General features: G+C 61.9%; 2 protein-coding genes across 2 annotated transcripts in view; one reads left to right on the top strand and one right to left on the bottom strand.

Annotated features, from left to right (window-relative positions):
- Positions 1 to 5,701, bottom strand: part of METRN (meteorin, glial cell differentiation regulator) — a 9,817-nt gene extending 4,116 nt beyond the window's left edge. Inside the window, exon 1 of the mRNA XM_027693733.1 lies at positions 5,546 to 5,701. Coding sequence (XP_027549534.1) covers positions 5,546 to 5,586 — 41 coding nt within the window. The 5' untranslated portion in view covers positions 5,587 to 5,701. The remainder of the gene's footprint in view (positions 1 to 5,545) is intronic.
- FBXL16 (F-box and leucine rich repeat protein 16) lies at positions 5,473 to 17,353 on the top strand (the record flags this gene model as incomplete). Its single annotated transcript, XM_027693641.1, has 4 exons — positions 5,473 to 5,938; positions 14,938 to 15,648; positions 16,424 to 16,932; positions 17,269 to 17,353. Coding segments are annotated over exons 2-4 (1,290 nt in total), but the record flags the coding sequence as incomplete, so codon positions are not given.
- Between the last annotated feature and the right edge of the window lie 173 nt (positions 17,354 to 17,526).

The raw sequence follows: 17,526 nt of genomic DNA, 5'->3' as shown, positions 1-17,526 counted from the left end.
ACACATATCCGAACCCCCCTCCAAACCTTGGGATTTTTTACACCACCCCCCTTCCAGCCGCTATTGTGCCACCAGCACAGACCCCACCATTAATTAAGTTTCCATGCAGTGACAGCCCGCCAAAATGTTTGAAATAAACACCGAACAATTGGAATGGGATGATACAGGCCGGGAACAAAGTCCCCGGCCAGAGGGTGGAGCGGAATGGAAATGAGGGATTGTAAACTGGGATGGTGGGAAGAAAGAGGGGAAGGGGGGAAGGGGAGGGGGAGGCAGCGGGGAGAGGAGGATTCACAGCCCTCCGGCCATGAAATGATGCTGAAAGAAGTCACGCTGCTGGAATCCGTGGAAAATGAGGGGCCGGAGGGGCTGCGGGTTAAGGTGGAGCGGGCCAGGATGTCGGGGTGTCAGGGGGTTGGAGTGGGGGGTCGGGGTGTGGGGCTCTCTGCCTGCTGGCCCTCGTGCTGAGCCCATCAGTTGCCTTATAGAGTTTGCTAGAGGGTGGCTGGGTCGAGGGTCTGGCTGTGCCCCGGAGGGTCACAGTGACCCCGGAATGGGGGGACACGGTCCCGGGGCCAAGCCGGTGTCACCGTGGGGGGAGCTGGACTTGGAGCTGGGCAGGGAATACAACCAGGGACCCACAAATGGCTTCGGCCAGGTGCCCAGGGGTGATGTGGCACCAGTGGTGAGGTGGTGCCAGAGGTGGGGTGACACCAGAGATGAGGTGGCACCAGGGGTGAGATGTGAGGCACTGCAGTCCCCAGACAGGGGCCTCAACCCATCGATACCGATCCCCCACCCGGGTGGGTGCTCAGCACCCTCGGGGGATGTTCCCTTGGGACACCCCAGCATGCAGGGAGGTGGGACACGGGTGTTTGAGGCTGGAGGTGGGTGCCACTGTTGCCACAGGCGCATGGCAGTGTCTGCCCTAATGCCAGCACCCAGGGGTGGGTCTGCACCCCGGACCCCCAACGGCCCCCGACCCACCTTAACTGGGTGTTGCTGGTTAAACCTCGGCACCAGCCTGACCAAACCACCGTGGCCACCAATCCTGGCTTCCCTCCACATGGCATGGGCCACCCCTGCATTTGGGGCATGGCAATCGGGGGGGGAGGGGGTCAGGAGCCCCTTTGGAACACCCACCAGAGCTGGGGCTGAGCTGGGACCGGGCAAAGCCCCCCCCGCTATTGCCTCAGATCTCCGGACCAGCTGATGGGGCTGAGCATCTCTGGGCACCCACGGGGATGCCAGCCGTGCCTGGAGCTCTGGCCTGTGGCCGTGCCCCCTGACTCTGTCCCCAGCACCTTGCCGTGTCCCCTTTGTCCCTGGTTGCCACAGGGGGGATTGTCCCCGTGGCACTGGGAGAACTTGGGGGGCCCTGGGTGCCGGCCGCCCCCCGAGAGCTCCCCAAAGCCTCCGACCCCTGTGGCGGCTCTCGGGCCGCTCCGGGCCCCCTTTTGGCCCCGGTCCCCTCGGGTGTCTCCGTGATGCTCGGGCTCGCAGTGCCCTCTGGTGACCGCGGGCACGGTGGCCGCGAATCGCCACCCCCGGGGGGGGGACCCCAGTGGACCCCGGGGGACTTGAGAGGGGCGGGGGAAAACCACCTCCCGCAGAGAAGCAGAGCATCGAGTCGTCCAGAGGACCTTCAAAGACCACCTGGTCCTACCTCTGCCCTGGGCAGAGACATTCCCGCCGGCCCGGGCTGCTCCAGCCCGGTGGGGACCCACAGCTCCTCCAGCTTCTCACTGCCTCCCCTGCAACGTGTTTCCTCCTTATATCCAATCTAAATCCGCTCCCTTCCAATTAAAATTCTCACCCCTTCTCCTGTCTCTACAGGTTCTGGCACTAAGCCTCTCTTCATCTCTGTTCCAAGCCCCTTCAAGTATTTCCAGGATGCCTGAAGGTCTTCTCCAGGCTGGACATACCCAGCTCTCCCAGCCTTTCCCCACAGGAGAGTTTCTTCCAGCCCTCTGAGCATTTCTGTGTCCCTTCTGGACCTGCTGTGACCGATCCAGGTCTGCTCTGCCCCAGACCTATCTGCCACCCCAGAACACCTCTGGGCTCCATGCAGGAGGGACCCTGGCTCCTCCTTTTTTTTTGGTGATCATCCTCTTCCTGCTGGGTCACCCCAAGGTTTCTCCTTTCCTGGACAGCCACCATCCAGCAACCCCCGGGCCCCTGACAGGTCCCTGGGACATCCACGCTGTCATGAAGGGTCTCTATGGGGTGGCTCTGGGCACCCTCCACTCTGTGCCACAGGTGGGTGATGGCAAGGACAGGGATGCTCCAGGATGGACTGTGCCCAGGGGCAAAAACCCTTCTGGAAAGGCAAAAGGGGCACTCGGGGGGGGCTGGGACCTTGGAGGGCTGCTCAGAGGCTAGGGGTGCTCAGCCTCTCCCCATCCCACTGCCCGTCCCCCCCGGCTGCGTGGGGAGCTCTCCCGCCCAGCCGAGCACCCAAAGGAGATGCGGCTGTGGGAGGCACCCACCTCATCTTTAAAAAATAGCTCAGGAGCCTCATCTCAACTCCCAGCCCTTCCCTGGGGACATGCAGGGAGAACCTGAGCCCTTCCCCATGGAACCCGAGTGCTGAACAGGCTCTGTCCCCTCTCAATGCCCCTGAGCATCCAGACCCCCAGGCTGGTGCCCCAGGAGTGGGAACAAGCCCTGGAGAGACTTGGGGAGCTCAGGGAAGTTGTCTGGAGGGGAACCACAGATGAGGGTCGCCAAAGCAGGACAAGGGTCCCCATGGCAAGGTAGGGGTCCCCTTTGTGAGGGAGGGGTCCCCATGGCAAGGTGGGGATCCCCAAGGCAAGGAGAGGGTCCACATGTCAAAGCTGGTGTCCTCATGCCAAGGAGAGGGCCCCAATGACAAGGCAGTGGTCTCCATGACAAGGTGGAGGTCCACACTGGTGGCAGAAGTTTCCCATGGAAGGATGAGGCTCCCAACAGCTGGATGAGGGTCCTCCATGGCTGTTTGAGGGTCCCCACAGTAAGGTGAGGGCCCTCACAGTGAGAAGAGGGTCTCCATGGTAAGATTAGGGTTTCCACAGCAGCTAATGATCCCCACATCAGTGTGATCATCCCCTATGGTCCCAACAGAAGCCTGAGAGTCTCTGTGTCCTCACCCACCCTCACCTGCACACGGGCTGGAGGGGGGAGCCCTGGGGGCTCAGACCCTTGGCGGGGAAGAGCCAGGGGCTCTGAGCCCTGGAGTCAGCACAAAGGGGGCTGAGCCCATGGGGGCCCTGTGGGCCGTGCCGGGGTGGTGACCCCAGGCTGGACAGACCACCCCTCTCCCCCATCATCCCCCCGTCCCCGCCGCCACCGCCGGGCCCCTGCGCGTGCATCCTGCGGGGCGGCGAATGGAGCTGCCTATTGATTCGCAGCCCGGGCTAAAAATAACTTTCAACTCTTCATCCCGAGCTGTGAAAATCCCCCATTGCTAAGCGACGGGTTACCGGGAGACAGCGGCGCTAGGCGACGGCGGTTGCTGCGGCGACGGGCCCCCGGCGCACTGCGGTCCAGCCCCGGCACCGGGGGCCCGGCCGGACCGGGGGTGCTCCGGCTGGACAGGGGATGCTCAGCCCAGGGTCCCGTCGCCATGGGGACAGGCTGGGTGAGAACCTCCAGCATCCAGAGGGTGGTGGGGTGGGAAGGTGGAGGAGCGCTGGGGGAGCCTTGTCACTTGGCTCTCGGCTTCTGGCCTGGCCTGAGCATGGGGACACCCATCAACACCCTCCTGGCACGCAGGAGGGACAGTCCCGGGGAGCAGGGAAGCTCAGGAGGTCTGTGATGGTGACACAGGGTGAAGTGGGGTGACCAGGCACTCCCCATCAGGCACCCCAGGCTGTGGGTGTGGGTACCCTCTGGGCTGGTGGCACCCCAGCTGTGTCCCTTCCACTGAGAGTGTGTGCATGGAGACGCCACATGCCCAGGGACTTTTCCAGTCTCTTTACAGGCATGAAAATGTCCCCGGGATAAGGGGACATGACAACGTGTCCCCCCTTGGGCCTGGAGCTGGCAGGGGCTAGTGACAATGGGGCTGTGCCAGGACCAAGGGGACAACAGGGACCATCTGGGGCCCCACTGCCTGCCTGTGCCTGCCAGCCCTGCTGGTACTGGGCCCACTCTGGGTACAGAGCGTGTCCCCAAGCGTTGGACCACCACCCACTGCTCCCGGGCTGCTGCTGGCTGGCAATTCCCTGGGAAAACCCCATGGGGACGAGGCATCACGGGGGACAGGGCACTGCTGGAGGGGGCAAGGGATTGTGGCAGGAAGGACCACCAGTTCCTCAGTCTATGGGGAAAAGATGTGTCACCCAGATGAGGCCGTGGATCTGCGCATCCCTGCAGTCACTGGCCCCTCCAGCACCTTCTCCTGCATTTGACACCCTCTGGGCAGGGTGTGATGAGGGTGTGAGTGTGAATGAGTGTGAGTGTGAGTGAGTGTGTGTGTGCACAGTCTCCTCCTCCAAGCCCCCTCCCAGCTGCCAGTGCGAAACCCAACCTGCCTTATAAATTATGGAAGCAGGAGCCAGGCGCCGGATCCAGGCAGATCCAGCAGCCTCCCCAGGGCCAGCCGGGCACAGCAGCTGCCCTGGCCCTGCTGCTCACATGGGGCCATACCAGGGGGAGGCAGAGGAGATAGGGTTAAATGTGGCAGCTGACCAGTTTCCTCCAGTTTGGGGAGCAGTGGTGGAGCTGGGCCCAGACTGGGGGTGCTGGGCGGGTGCTGAGTGGGGGTGATGGGAAATGAGGGGCAGCAGTGGCACAGCCCCCAGCAGGTCCCACTGCCAGACATGGCTTGAGTAGGTGAATCTCCCCAGCATCTGGGCACAGCACCCTGTCCTGGGAGCCTGCTGCACCCCAGGGTGCTGGAGCTGGGTCGAGCATCGTCGCTGTGCCCCAGGGACTGCCAGCAGAGCCTCAGCTGCCTGTCGGGGTGAGAGGGGTCTGCAGCAGGATCTGCAGCAGGATCTGCACCAGAATCTCCAGCCTGCCAGTGCCCTGGAAGGGAGAGAGCCAGAGCAAGCATCCATCTGTCCATCCATCCCTCCATCCCTCCATCCCTCCATTTCTTCCTCCATCCCTCCATCTCACCATTCTTCTCTCCATTTCTCCATCCCTCCATCCTCCATTCTCCACCCCTCCATCCTTACACCTTTCTATCCCTTCATCTCACCACTCTTCCCTCCATTTCTCCATCCCTCCATCCTCTCCAACTCCTTCATCCCCATCTCTCCATTCTTCCCTCCATCCCTCCATGTTTCCATCTGTCCTTTCATCCCTGCCTTCATTTCTCCCCACGGCCCTCCCTGCACCTCTCCATTCTTCCCCCCATTTCTCCATCCCTCCCTCCATCCTTCCACCCCTCCATCCCTCCATCCCCCCTCCATCTTTCCATCCCCCCGTCCCTCCCTCCATCCCCCATCCTTCCACCCCTGCATTCCCCCACCCACCACCCCTCTCTCCCTGCACACCCAGCTGCCAGCCCAGCCCTGCCCGCACCCCCCACATCATTCCCTGTGTCCCGCACCCTCACCTCGCCTCTCCCGGTGCCAGCGCGATCCCATCGCGATCCATTATCGCTACGGGCGACCGTGTCTCTTTAACAGGCTCCGCTGGTGACACGCGTGTGCGTGTGTGCAAACGCGCGTGTGCGTGTGCTCCCAGCTCCCTGGGCTGGCTGGCAGGAGGGACCCCCCTTCTCCATCCCCCCGGATCCGGATCCGGCCCCATTCCCCCCCTCCACTCCCCGCTTATTTTTCCTGTTGTTTCGCGGGGTTGGGGCGGGGGCCGGGCGGGATCCGGCCCCTTTGCCAACGGGGATTTTTGGGGGGATTATTCCCGGTTTTCTTCCTGGTGGGTTTTTTTTCTGCGACCGAGAGAAGACGGGCACAAGGCATGGCATGAGCTTCGGGAGACGGGGCTGGAGGTAAGAGCCGCTCGGGAAAACCCTTGACAATACAAAGCCGGTGCCGGCGTTGGTGCCGATGCCGGTGTCGGTGTCGGTGCCTGTTCCACCGGTACCAGCACCAATCCCGGCACCGGCACCGCAACCACCCCCAGCCGCATCCCGCATCATGGAGCCGCGTTATATAACGGCGGCGGAGCCGGCCCGGCCCCGGGGCTCCCGGTCCGGTGGCCCCCCCTCCGCCCCCGCCTCCCGGTAGCTCACCAGAGGATGGTGATCGGTGTGACCCCCTCCTGGTGCTCCCCCCCCCCCGGTTTGGGGAGTGTGGGCGTGCTGGGGGGGGAAGGTGGTGTGTTGTGTCCCCCCCGGCATGGCCGGGCAGCACCGGGTGGGTAACGGCGGGGAGGGGGGGTCAGGTGGGTACCGCGGGATGCAGGGATGTTTTGGGATGAGGGTGCAAAGGGACGTCGCCATAGGGACAGGGTCACCCGGATGTGGGGTTGATGTTTGCCCCCCTCCACCTCTGCTGCCAACTTCCAAAATGCCCCTCGTCCTCCCTGGTGGCACCTCTGGCATCTCTGGGGCTGTAACCAAACCCCCCAGCACCCCAACACCTCGGCGTGGCTTTCATTGGGTGCAGGGTGGCACCTGCCAGAGATGGGGGCAGAGGGGCAGCCACCCCATCTCAGAGCTCAGGGGATGGAGGAAGGGAAGACCCTTGCTGGGATGGGGCTGAGGGGGCTTAGCCCCACAGCGGGGTCCCAGAGAGCCCAGTGTGGGGTCAGGGACCCCCAAGCAGTCCGGGATGGGGATGAGGAGTTTGTTTTGGTGGGGCAGGGGGTGGGAATGGGTGGAGGGGTCTGTGCAGGGGCCAGGTGGGCAGGCTGAACCCCATGGAATGGGGGGGGGGGCTGGACATGGATGGGGGAAACTGAGGCACGGGGTTCTGGCAGAAATCAAACAGAGACCCCCAAGATCTTGACCATGTGGGGGCCCAGGGGTGCCATGGGGCACTGGGCTGAAGCAGCACTGCCTTTGGGGCATGCAATGCCACTGGTGGGATGTGGCAGTGCCTGGGCAGTGAAGGCCAGAGTGTGGCAGTCCCTGCAGCAGAGATGCTCCTGTTAGAGGTCCTGCTCCATAATTACCCTCTGCCCGAAGTGCTGGGGGTCCCAGACCCCCCCTGCAGCACCCAGAGGGTCTCAGCAGCAGCGGGGTGGGAGCAGTGGGCACAGAGGCAGCGCCATGCCGTGCTGGCATCTTCCCTCCTCTGGAAGCTGGGTGCTGATTTCACTCTGGCTACCAGGAAGAGGGAGGGAGGTGGCTTTGGAGTGGGGAGGACTCGCTTGAGCATCCATTTTTAATGAGATAGATATCTATTTTTCCCCGAGCTGGCTTCCCCCACATCGATCCCTTTGCCTGCTCTCCTGCCCATGCCAGTGGCTCCATGGCAGTGGGGAGCAGCAGGACAAACATCCACAGCACTGGGACCCTCTTGTCTCCCCAAATCCTGCTCCCGGAGAAGGAGTGACCCTTACTTGGGCTGGGGTAAGGCCAGAGGGGGAAAGGGTGCCCTTGCCCTCTCCAGTGGAGAGGACAGTGTTGACTATCCCGTGGGAATATGGTTGTGCTCCAGGTAGAAGGGAACTGAAAACGGAGCACTTGGAGTTTGGGGGCTGCATCTTGTCCTCCTACTCTGGAGATTTAATCTGTGCCTGGCTCAGGCTCTGGCAACTCCATGGCAAAACCACATCGTCCTGCCTGTACCTCAGTTTCCCCATGCCCAAACCACAGCCTCTTGCTCCCCACCTGTGTCTGTGAGGATGGAGCAGCACCCAGAGAGGAGAAAGGGGATCTGGGAGGCGAGTGGGTGCCGATGGTGTGGGAGGGAGCAGGATGGGGTGCGCGGGCGAGTGGAGCTCCTTTGGCAGGATCCCACCCCCACCCAACCTCTGCCCACGTGCCACGGGGCCCAGCCATGTGTGCTGGGGGCTCCAGGGCTGGGGGTTCTGAGGAGGAGCTCGGGGCTGAAGGGGAGAGTGTTTGGGGAGGGGGCAGTTCAACAGAAGCCATTTCTCCAGGGTTTCTCCCTGCTGGATGTGTGACCTGTGCCCAGCTCCTGGATTCAGCAAGCAGAAGGCTGGGGGGCTGCACGGGGAGCAGGATCAGTGCCTTTGCTTTCTGGAGTCATCTAACGGCTTTTTGGAGCCTGTGCTGGCATTTAACACCCACAGCCCCCTGCAGCGAGGAGTGCTGTGGCTGAACACTGTCTGCCTTCCCCAGTGTCCTACCAGCCTGGTGCCAGTGGCCCCCACCTCAACCCAGCCCCAGCTCCTGGCTGGACCCCCAAGCCCAGCAGCAAAGGGACACCGCTGCTTGCATGGCCATGGCCATGTCTGGGGGGATGGAGAGGTTTGGAGGGGCTCGAGTCCCATCAGCACCCGGGGAGCACATCCATGTCCTGGGGACCAGGGGGCTCGGGGACAGCCTTGGGCCGGGCTCTCCTGTCTCCTCTCTCCTCGTGGGATCTTGCATTTTTGTAAACCCCTTCCTGGGCCCAGGAGGGGCAGAGAGAAGGGCTGTGACATGCTGAGTTCTCTTGCTGGGCTCTGGCTGGGTTTGCAGTGAGTGGAGGCCAGGCTGGGCAGGATCTGGCACATGAGGTCAGTGGGGAGCAGGGAGAAGCTTGGCTGAGGCACGAGCATCCTCCCATGGTGGTGAGCACAGGGATCTTTGGAGGTGGCTGGAGGGAAGGGCCCCGGGATTCAGCTCTGCCCTGGTCTGTCCATCCTGTGCTTTTTTGTGTGGGGGGTTCCTCCCAAAGGGACATTGGGCTGCCTGGAATAAGGAAAGAGAACTTGATGTCTTTGAGAGATTTGGGTCTTACCAGAGAAGACAGATACTGTGACCGGAGGGGACCCTGCTGCCTGTTGCAAGGAAGTTTTGCTTGGCTGGGCTGGGAGGCTGGAGCTCTGCCTCCTCCCTACAATTCCCCCGTGCTGGGGGCTGGGGGAGACAGGAGCTGCATCTCTCAGTGCTCCTGGAGCGGAGCCATTCCCTCAGTGAAGCACAAAGTGGTGGGGACCTGAGCAGAGCTTGGCTCTGGCACCTCAGCCAGCTTTTCCCAGCTCCCTGGGCATGGGGCTGGCCCTGCAGAGCCTGACCTTTCTCTGGGGGTTTTGCCATTTGGGAAGGCTGTGGGACCTGGGAGAGAGCAGTGCTGGGGGGGTCCCCATCGTGACAGCTCTGCTGCTTGGCCACAAGCTGCCTGAGACTCAGAGATGGATTCATCAGCACGCCCAGCACTGAGGGCAGCAGCTGCCAGCAATGGGACTCAAACCAGGTGTTTTCCAGCCCCTCTTGAGCCTCTTTGTCTGCTGCAAGGTGGGATGAGCTCTTTGGCATCGTTGGAAGCCAACAAGGGAGCAGGAAAGCTGCTCTCAGCCCTCTGGTCTCCCGAGGAGCTCTCAGGGCCATCTCAGGAGGGAGTTTCCCAGCTCCCATCACACAAACAGCAAGTCTTTGGGGCCGGGTAGAGTGATGAGGCCCTTCCCTACCATGAATTCCTGGCTTGTGCATCAAGGAAGAGGTAGCACTGAGTTTGGAGCTGTGCTCTGAGCCTCTCTTCCAGCTCACTTGTGTGAGTGCTGAGCCCGGGAGCACAGACTCACCTGTGCACGCACCCCCCCTCCCCTCCACAGGTACAGCATCCCCCTACCCAAACACACCCACTGCTCCTCCACCTCTGGGGCAGCCAGGGGCTCAGCCAGGGTCTCTAGGGGCTCCTCTGCACTTCCGGGGTGATGCCAGCCCTCCGAGGGGTCTTGGTTTCAGAGGTTTGGGGTCCTGCACCCCCCCTCACGGCACGGGCAGTGTTGTGCCCCGATGGGATCAGAGCAGGAGGCAGCAGCACAGCAGGGAGCGGTGCCGTGCAGGGACGGCTTTGCAGCGGGATGTCTTTATTACTGCCATGTGCTCCGGTCGGCAGGTTCAGCCCCCCAGGCAAGAGCTGCCTGGCATTGCTTCTGGTCAGGGACATCCCGTGGAGCTGGGGGAGTCTCGGGAAGCTGATCCATCCCCTCAGGAGTGCTGGACAAAAGCCCTTGGCTTCGTGCTCCGCCACGGCTCTCTGTCTCGGGTGTGTTTTCTCCGCCTGTAGAGCAACTTGATTTGCTGCATTAGTAAAAATAGACGGGCTAATGAATTCAGCTGATGCAACCCTGTGTGCGCGTGCACGCGGCGGCTCCGGCTGTGCGTGTGTGTGTGTGTGTGTTTGTGTGTTTGTGTGTTTGTGTGGAAGGATGGTTGTACCTCCGCGTGTGTTTGTGTGTGTGTGTGTGTGTTTGTGTGTGTCTATCTGTTTGTGTGTGTTTGTGTCTGTGTCCGTGTGTTTGTGTGCATGTCTGTCTGTGTGTGTGTGTGTTTGTGTGCAAGGATGGTTGTACCTGTGTGTGTGTGTCTGTGTCTCTATCTGTGTTTGTGTGTTTGTGTTTGTGTGTGTGTGTGTGTTTGTGAGCACCATGACCTGTGCAGGGGCATCCACCCACTCCTGAGGCTCCTGTGCATTTCCGTGTGTGTCCGTGTGTGCATTTATGTGTCCCTGTGTGTGTGTGTGTGTGTGTGTGTGTGTGTGCAGGCAGCCAGGGCCGATGGCTCCTCACTGCCCTGCAGCTCTGCCGCTGGAGAGGGGGCTCCTCAGAAATCACTTCACAGCAGCTTTGGATCCTGGCAGGGCAATAACAGGGGGGCAGGGCAGGCTGGGGAGGCAGGAGTGGGGGCTGCAGGGACCTGGCAGGGTGATAGGAGGGTCTCACGGGGAGCAGGTGGGGCAACAGTGAGTCCCCACAGGGAATTGTCAGGGCAACAGTAGATCCTCTCAGGGACCTGGTGGGGTGATAGTAGGTTCTCTTCCAAGGACCTGGCAGGGCGATAGTGGATCCTCACAGTGTCCTGGCAGGGTGATAGCAAGATCTGTTACAAGGACCTGGCAGGGCAATAGCGGGTTTTCACAGGGTCCTGGGGGGGGTCATAGCAGGATCTCTTACAAGTACCTGACAGGGCAGTGGTAGATTCTCACAGGGACCTGGCAGGACAATAGTGGGATCTCTGACAAGGACCCGGTGAGGCAATGGTGGATCCTCGCAGGGCCCTGGCAGGGTGATAGCGGATGCTCACAGGGACCTGGCAGGGCAATACCCTCACAGGGACGGCTGAGGGGGGGTCGTGCAGGGGCACGTTTGCGGGCTCCCTTGCGGGGTGCGGCGGCGCGGGGCCGGCGGGCTCGGCCGCTGTCCACGGTGCTGCCCGGGGCCGCCGCTGTCCGCGGTGCTGCCGGGACTAGCTCCTCTCCGCCGTGCTGACCGCAGCGGGGCTGGGCTCCCGGCGGCTCCTCGCCGGCCAGTCCGGGGTGCCTCGTGGCCTCTCCGACCCCGGCTGCCCCAGAGCTCGCCCCCGAGCCTGACCACAGCTGTCTGATCCAGGAGCCTGGGATCTCCCAGGCAACACCACTCAGGGCAGCACTAACAGGGTGACTGATCATCCTGCCCTTCCCGAGGCCCTCATCCCTCCTCACTACCAGCTGTTGGTAAACTCTCCAACAGCTTGGACAAGCTCTGTCTTCCTGGCAGCTTCCGTCCTGTTCATCCCAGCATCCTCATTGTCTGTGCAATGTTTGTGATGACAGGCTCTTAGAGCCCCGTTTTCTTCTCTCTTCCTGCGTCAAATCCGCCCCCCAGCACTGCATCATCACTTGTTGTGGGTGACAAAACCTTCCTGAATGAAGTGACTTCTCTGGCAGTGACGTCTCCTGTGAAATGTGCACCCTGGAGTGGATTTGGGAACTGAAGGACTTTGACCTTTGCTTTTGTCAGGTTTTCTCCCACTGGGGATTGGGAGCTGCCACTCCACTGCTGGAAGACACTTCCCCATGAGCCTGTGGGAGAAAAGGGGGCTTGTCTATGGGGTTGCAAATCTGAGCTGTTCCTGTGAGTTCTCAGCAAGGATGGTTGTACCAAGTGCTGAACAATCCTGGGGATGATGGTTGGCCCAGTCACACAGTCTGCAAACTGTGAGATGTCAGGGAGACAAGGCCAAATCTCTGCTCTCCTCCTGCTTTGAGGTGGTCAAAAAGCATATGGAGGTGCTCATGGAGCTGCTGGAACATCAGAGACCATCTGTACTGACACTTCCAAGGCAGACAGATTTGTGTGTCCCTGTCCATCCGCTGTCTCGGTGGGTTGGGAGGGCCTGGGGCAGGACAGAGGTGTCCCAGCACACAGCAGTTGGAATCTCCATGGGATGTGGGAATAGCATTTTCTAGATTGGAGGAATGTGGCCTCAGCCCTGGGGTGCAGAAGCCTGGGGGGCTACTTGGCTGCAGACAGGGGCTTTCCTGCAGCAAGGGAGGGCAGATCCCAGTGCTGCCAGAGACAGAGGAGAGAACAGTTATTGGACCCACTCCTCCCCCCAGTGTGTGGCCCCAGCCCACCTTCCCCACACTGGGTCTTTGCCCAAGCACAGTCCTGCTCCTGGGGATGGTAGGAACACCCAAATCTTTGCCTGCCCATTTTCCCAGAAAGAAATGCCTGCCCAGCCTCCCGCCACCACTGCCTGGATCTGCCTGTACCCAGGGGCCTGAATTTCTGGCCATCTTTCTATTTGAAGTGGCTTCCCAGCTCATTCAAGGTTCAGGATTTCTGTGCTCCAGACAGGCAGCCTCAGCGCCTGGGGCAGTGGGGACCTGGCTCATCTTTCCAAGGCAGGGCAGGGAAAGCTGCTGAATCCACTGAGCCCCCCCTGGGCGTGGCCTCGGGGACCAGTCCAGGTCTGAGCTGGTTGTATCCGTTTCCAAAACCTCCTGCTGGCTGCAGTTCAGTCCGGAGACTTGTCAGCATCTGTCTCCTGCTGGGACTGTCCCCTTGGGCTCCCAAGGCCCCAGGCTGCCCCTCTGTCACCACCTGCCCTCTCCCTGGAGACAACCAGCGTGCTGACTGGCTCTGGCTGTGGGCTCTGTGCTGGATCAACAGCTTTTCTGTGCCACCCAGTAATTATCTGCTTGGACTTGTGCTGTGTGAGACACCCTGGTGCACGTTCTGCTTGCTTCCCCAATTGCTGCCAAGAACCCAGCCTCTGGTTTTAAGTTTCTTCCTTCTTCACCCTCCTCTTCTCCTGCTTTCAAGCAAATTTAACACATGTCCAAGCACCAGAGGCCCAGCTCTGCTCTCGGGCAGCGGGAGTGGAGGCAGCAGCAGCTGCATCGGAGCCGGGAGTGGCACCAGACTGTCTGCACAGGGCTGGGCTCATCCCTGGAGGCTGGGATCTCTCCAGGCCACTGCCACTGAGCCGGGCTGTCTGCTGGCACCTCCACACCATGGAAGAGGCTTCAGCAGCTCCCACCAGCCCCGTCCCACGGCTGTGCTGGGAACAGTGTCCTCAGGAGATGCCACGTGCTGTGCATCCCACGGGGTTTGCCAGCTGTGCCACTGGCAGCTGCCTGCGCTCCTGAGCTCCTTTTTGCATGGCTGCTCCCTCCTTGCTTGCTCCAGGGGAGCTGGATGAGGCCAGGGATGCTGTGAGGGTGAAAGCAATGGGCTGGGGGCAGCAGGGGATCTGGGCTGCATCCCTCTCAATAGCCACCTCCCCTAGGCTGCATGGAGCATCCTCAGAGCCCACAGAGCTTGACCAGGAGCGTTACCAGGCAGGATGCTCCTCCCTTGGTGCTCCTTCATCGGGCCCTGGTCGTCTTCATCACAAATAAAGCAGCTAAAATAATTCCCTTGATTTTATCGTGGGTCCGGGGGGAGCTGGCAATGAAGAGGGTCCTCAGGTTCCATCAGATACTGATGGATGGACGTGCCAGGCATCCCTCGGGGCTTCAGGGCCATGTCCCTGTCCCCTGATCCATGCACTGAAAGCCCTTTCCTGTACTCCAGCTCCTCATCGTGTCCCCAGGGGCTGCCGGGAGCCAGCGCTGTCACAGGGTTTGGCACAGCACTGGCAAACAGGACAGGAGCACTCCAGCAGGGCCCCACACCAGGCACCAGCTGGGGCAGGGGGAAGGGGCTGAGCCCCATCAATTATTCACCTCTGTATTTATAGAGGGAAACGTGTTGAATAATGGATGGCGGGTGCGGCGGGGCCGTGGAAAGCCGGCCCTGCTGCCACTGCAATATTTATTGCCTGGTTTGCTGGTGCTGCCCGGCTGCTGAGAGGCTCCTGCCTGGCACGGGCTCACAGGTAGCTCTGCTCCAACACCACTGCCTCATCCCCCCTCCACAAAAATGCTCCAAGGGCTGGAGCCCCTCTGCTCTGGAGCCAGGCTGGGAGAGCTGGGAGTGTTCACCTGGAGAAGAGAAGACCCTGGGGAGACCTGAGAGCCCCTTCCAGGGCCTAAAGGGGCTCCAGGAGAGCTGGAGAGGGACTTGGGACAAGGGCCTGGAGGGACAGGACAAGGGGCAGTGGCTTCCCACTGCCACAGGGCAGGGTTAGATGGAATACTGGGGAGAAATTCCTCCCTGTGAGAGCAGTGAGGACCTGGCAGAGGTTGCCCAGAGAAGCTGTGGCTGTCCCATTCCTGGAAGTGTCCAAGGCCAGGTTGGACGGGGCTTGGAGCAACCTGGGCTAGTGGAAGGTGTCCCTGCCCATGGCAGGGGGCTGGAATGAGATGAACTTTGAGGTGCCTTCCAACCCAAACCAGTCTGTGGTTCCTGCTCCAGCCCCCACTGATGGCTGGATTCCAGCTCAGAGAGGGATGTGAACATCCAGGGACAAATCCCCATCTGTCCCTCATCATGGGGGATGCCATGGCCATGCATCCTCTGGGAGGATCCTGCTCTGTGCCCCGGCCATGGCCCTCTGTGGCTGTGCCCACCCTCCCTGCATTTCCCGCTCCCATGTGCCACCCTGCTCCCTGCACAGGGACTCCTGGGATCTCCCTGCCTGCCTGTGCTGACACATCCCCCCGCCCCGTCCCCCCTCCCTGCCAGACCGGCAGCCCCTCATCCCACATCCCTGTGTTACAGAGAGACCTGTGGAAGATGTCGAACCCGAGAAACGGCGACACCAAGCCCCCATGTTTGCCCCGCAATGGACTGGTGAAGATCCCCACGCAACCCAACGGCCTCGGCTCCGCCAGCATCACCAAAGGCACCCCTGCCATGAAAAACCGCCTGTGCCAGCCTTCCTCCGTGCCTGCCATCCTCAGCCCGGCCTTAGCCCACCGCAGCGACCTGCCCATCCCCAGCCTGGCCTCCCCACTCTCCTTGGCTGCTCTGGCCAGCGTGTCCTCCCCTCCCGGCGCTTCCTTGGTGGGACTGAACGCGAGCGAGGGCTCGGAGCAGCCCTCGCCGGAGCGGCTGCCGGGCTCACCCTCGGAGAGGCAGCTGGCGGTGGACGAGAAGATCCTCAACCGCCTGTTCTGGTACTTTTCGGCGTGTGAGAAGTGTGTGCTGGCACAGGTGTGCAAGGCGTGGCGGCGGGTGCTTTACCAGCCCAAGTTCTGGGTGGGCTTGACACCCGTCCTGCACACCAAAGAGCTCTACAACATCCTGCCTGGCGGGGAGAAGGAGTTTGTCAGCCTACAGGGCTTCGCCGTCCGCGGCTTTGATGGCTTCTGCCTCGTGGGCGTCTCTGACCTGGACATTTGTGAGTTCATTGACAACTACCCCCTCTCCAAGAAGGGAGTCAAGTCCATGAGCCTTAAGAGGTCGACCATCACAGATGCGGGGTTGGAGGTAGGTGACCCTGGTGAGGTGACCGGGGTGGCTCAGATGTGGCGATGGTGGGTCATTCCTAGTGGGCCTGGGGACACACACGTGGGCAGAGCTTTCTCTGGTCACAGGGAAGGGGCAGGCAGGTGGCATGGCCATCCCACAGGTGTGGGCAGCACTGGGAGCCCCTGCCTGTGCTCTGGGCAGTGCGATGGGTGCAGGCAGAGAGTCAGGATGCTGCCAGAGGGGGTTCATCCCTGCTGCCCATGGATGTTGCCAGGAAGGCAGAGCCAGGCAAGGTGCTGCTGGCAGTGGATATGGTGGTGGGTGACAAGCAGGACTCAGGGGATGGGGACATTCCCACTTGGCTGGCTGCTCCCCAACAAGGGGGCATCATCCAAGCAAGGGGCTGAGGGTCAGACGGAGATGGGGCAACTCATGGTCCTGCACAGGGCCTGGCAAGGTCCCCACTGAGGTGCCTTGCACCATGGCCAAACACAGCATCAGCTGCTCCGTGGGCACAAATTACCTGAGCAGTTCCTGTGTTGGGAGCAGGCATCAATCCTGACTCTGCCAACAGCACCTGGCACAGCACTGGGGCTGCATCTGGGAGTCCCTGCCTGTCCCCTCCCATTCCCCACCAATGCTGGTGTGTCCCACACCAGGGAGGTCCCAGGGAGAAGGCTGCACCCAGGCAGGACTGGGAGCAGGGCCACAGGGGGCTCAGAGGGATGCGGGGCAGGGCTGCACAGAGCACGGGGTGGTGCCCACCATGCCCTGACCCCCCGGCCCTCGGCAGGTGATGCTGGAGCAGATGCAGGGCGTGGTGCGGCTGGAGCTGTCGGGCTGCAACGACTTCACGGAGGCGGGGCTGTGGTCCAGCCTAAACGCCCGGATCACGGCCCTGAGTGTCAGCGACTGCATCAACGTGGCCGACGACGCCATCGCCGCCATCTCGCAGCTCCTGCCCAACCTCACCGAGCTCAACCTGCAGGCCTACCACGTGACGGACACGGCGCTCGCCTACTTCACCGCCAAGCAGGGCTACACCACCCACACCCTGCGCCTCAACTCCTGCTGGGAGATCACCAACCACGGCGTGGTCAACATGGTGCACAGCCTGCCCAACCTGAGCGTCCTCAGCCTCTCGGGCTGCTCCAAGGTGACGGATGACGGGGTGGAGTTGGTGGCCGAGAACCTGCGGAAGCTGCGCAGCCTCGACCTCTCCTGGTGCCCTCGTATCACCGACATGGCCCTGGAGTACATCGCCTGCGACCTGCACAAGCTGGAGGAGCTGGTGCTCGACAGGTACAGGGACGTGCAGAACTGTGTTGAGCTGTGCCGTGCCATGCCAAGCCATGCCATGTCATGCTGAGCCACGATGAGACATGCCATGCCGTTCCATGCCATGTCAAGCCATGCCATGCCATGCCAAGCCCTGCCCCATCGCGCTGTGCCATGCCGTGCTGTGCCATGCCATGCTGAGCCACGCTGTGCCATGTCACACCATGACAAACCATGCCATGCCAAGCCATGCTGCGCTGAGCTGCGCTGGAAGCAGAAGGTGCAGCATGGGGGCCATGGTTTGGGGACACCCCCGGGTGCCCCACTCCCGGCCAGCCCTGACGCCCCTGTCCCCGGCAGGTGCGTGCGGATCACCGACACCGGCCTCAGCTACCTGTCCACCATGTCGTCCCTGCGGAGCCTCTACCTGCGCTGGTGCTGCCAGGTAGGTGGGGGAGCACAGCTGTGCCCATCCTGGCTTGGCACGGGGGGGAGGGCAGGGTGGCACCTCCCTGGGGATGGGCCATGAGCTCAGGGTGGGCTCCACAGGCGGGCTGGAGACCCCAAGGCTTGGTGCTGGGAAGCAGGTACTCCTGTGAACTCAGCAGGACTCAGCCC

The sequence above is a fragment of the Neopelma chrysocephalum genome, unplaced genomic scaffold (assembly GCF_003984885.1).
Source record: "Neopelma chrysocephalum unplaced genomic scaffold, ASM398488v2 Primary Assembly neopelma1_93, whole genome shotgun sequence".
NCBI classification, from domain to species: Eukaryota; Metazoa; Chordata; class Aves; order Passeriformes; family Pipridae; genus Neopelma; species Neopelma chrysocephalum.
The sequence above is the reverse complement of the archived record's forward strand: the minus strand, read 5'-3'. Positions and strand labels throughout refer to the sequence as shown.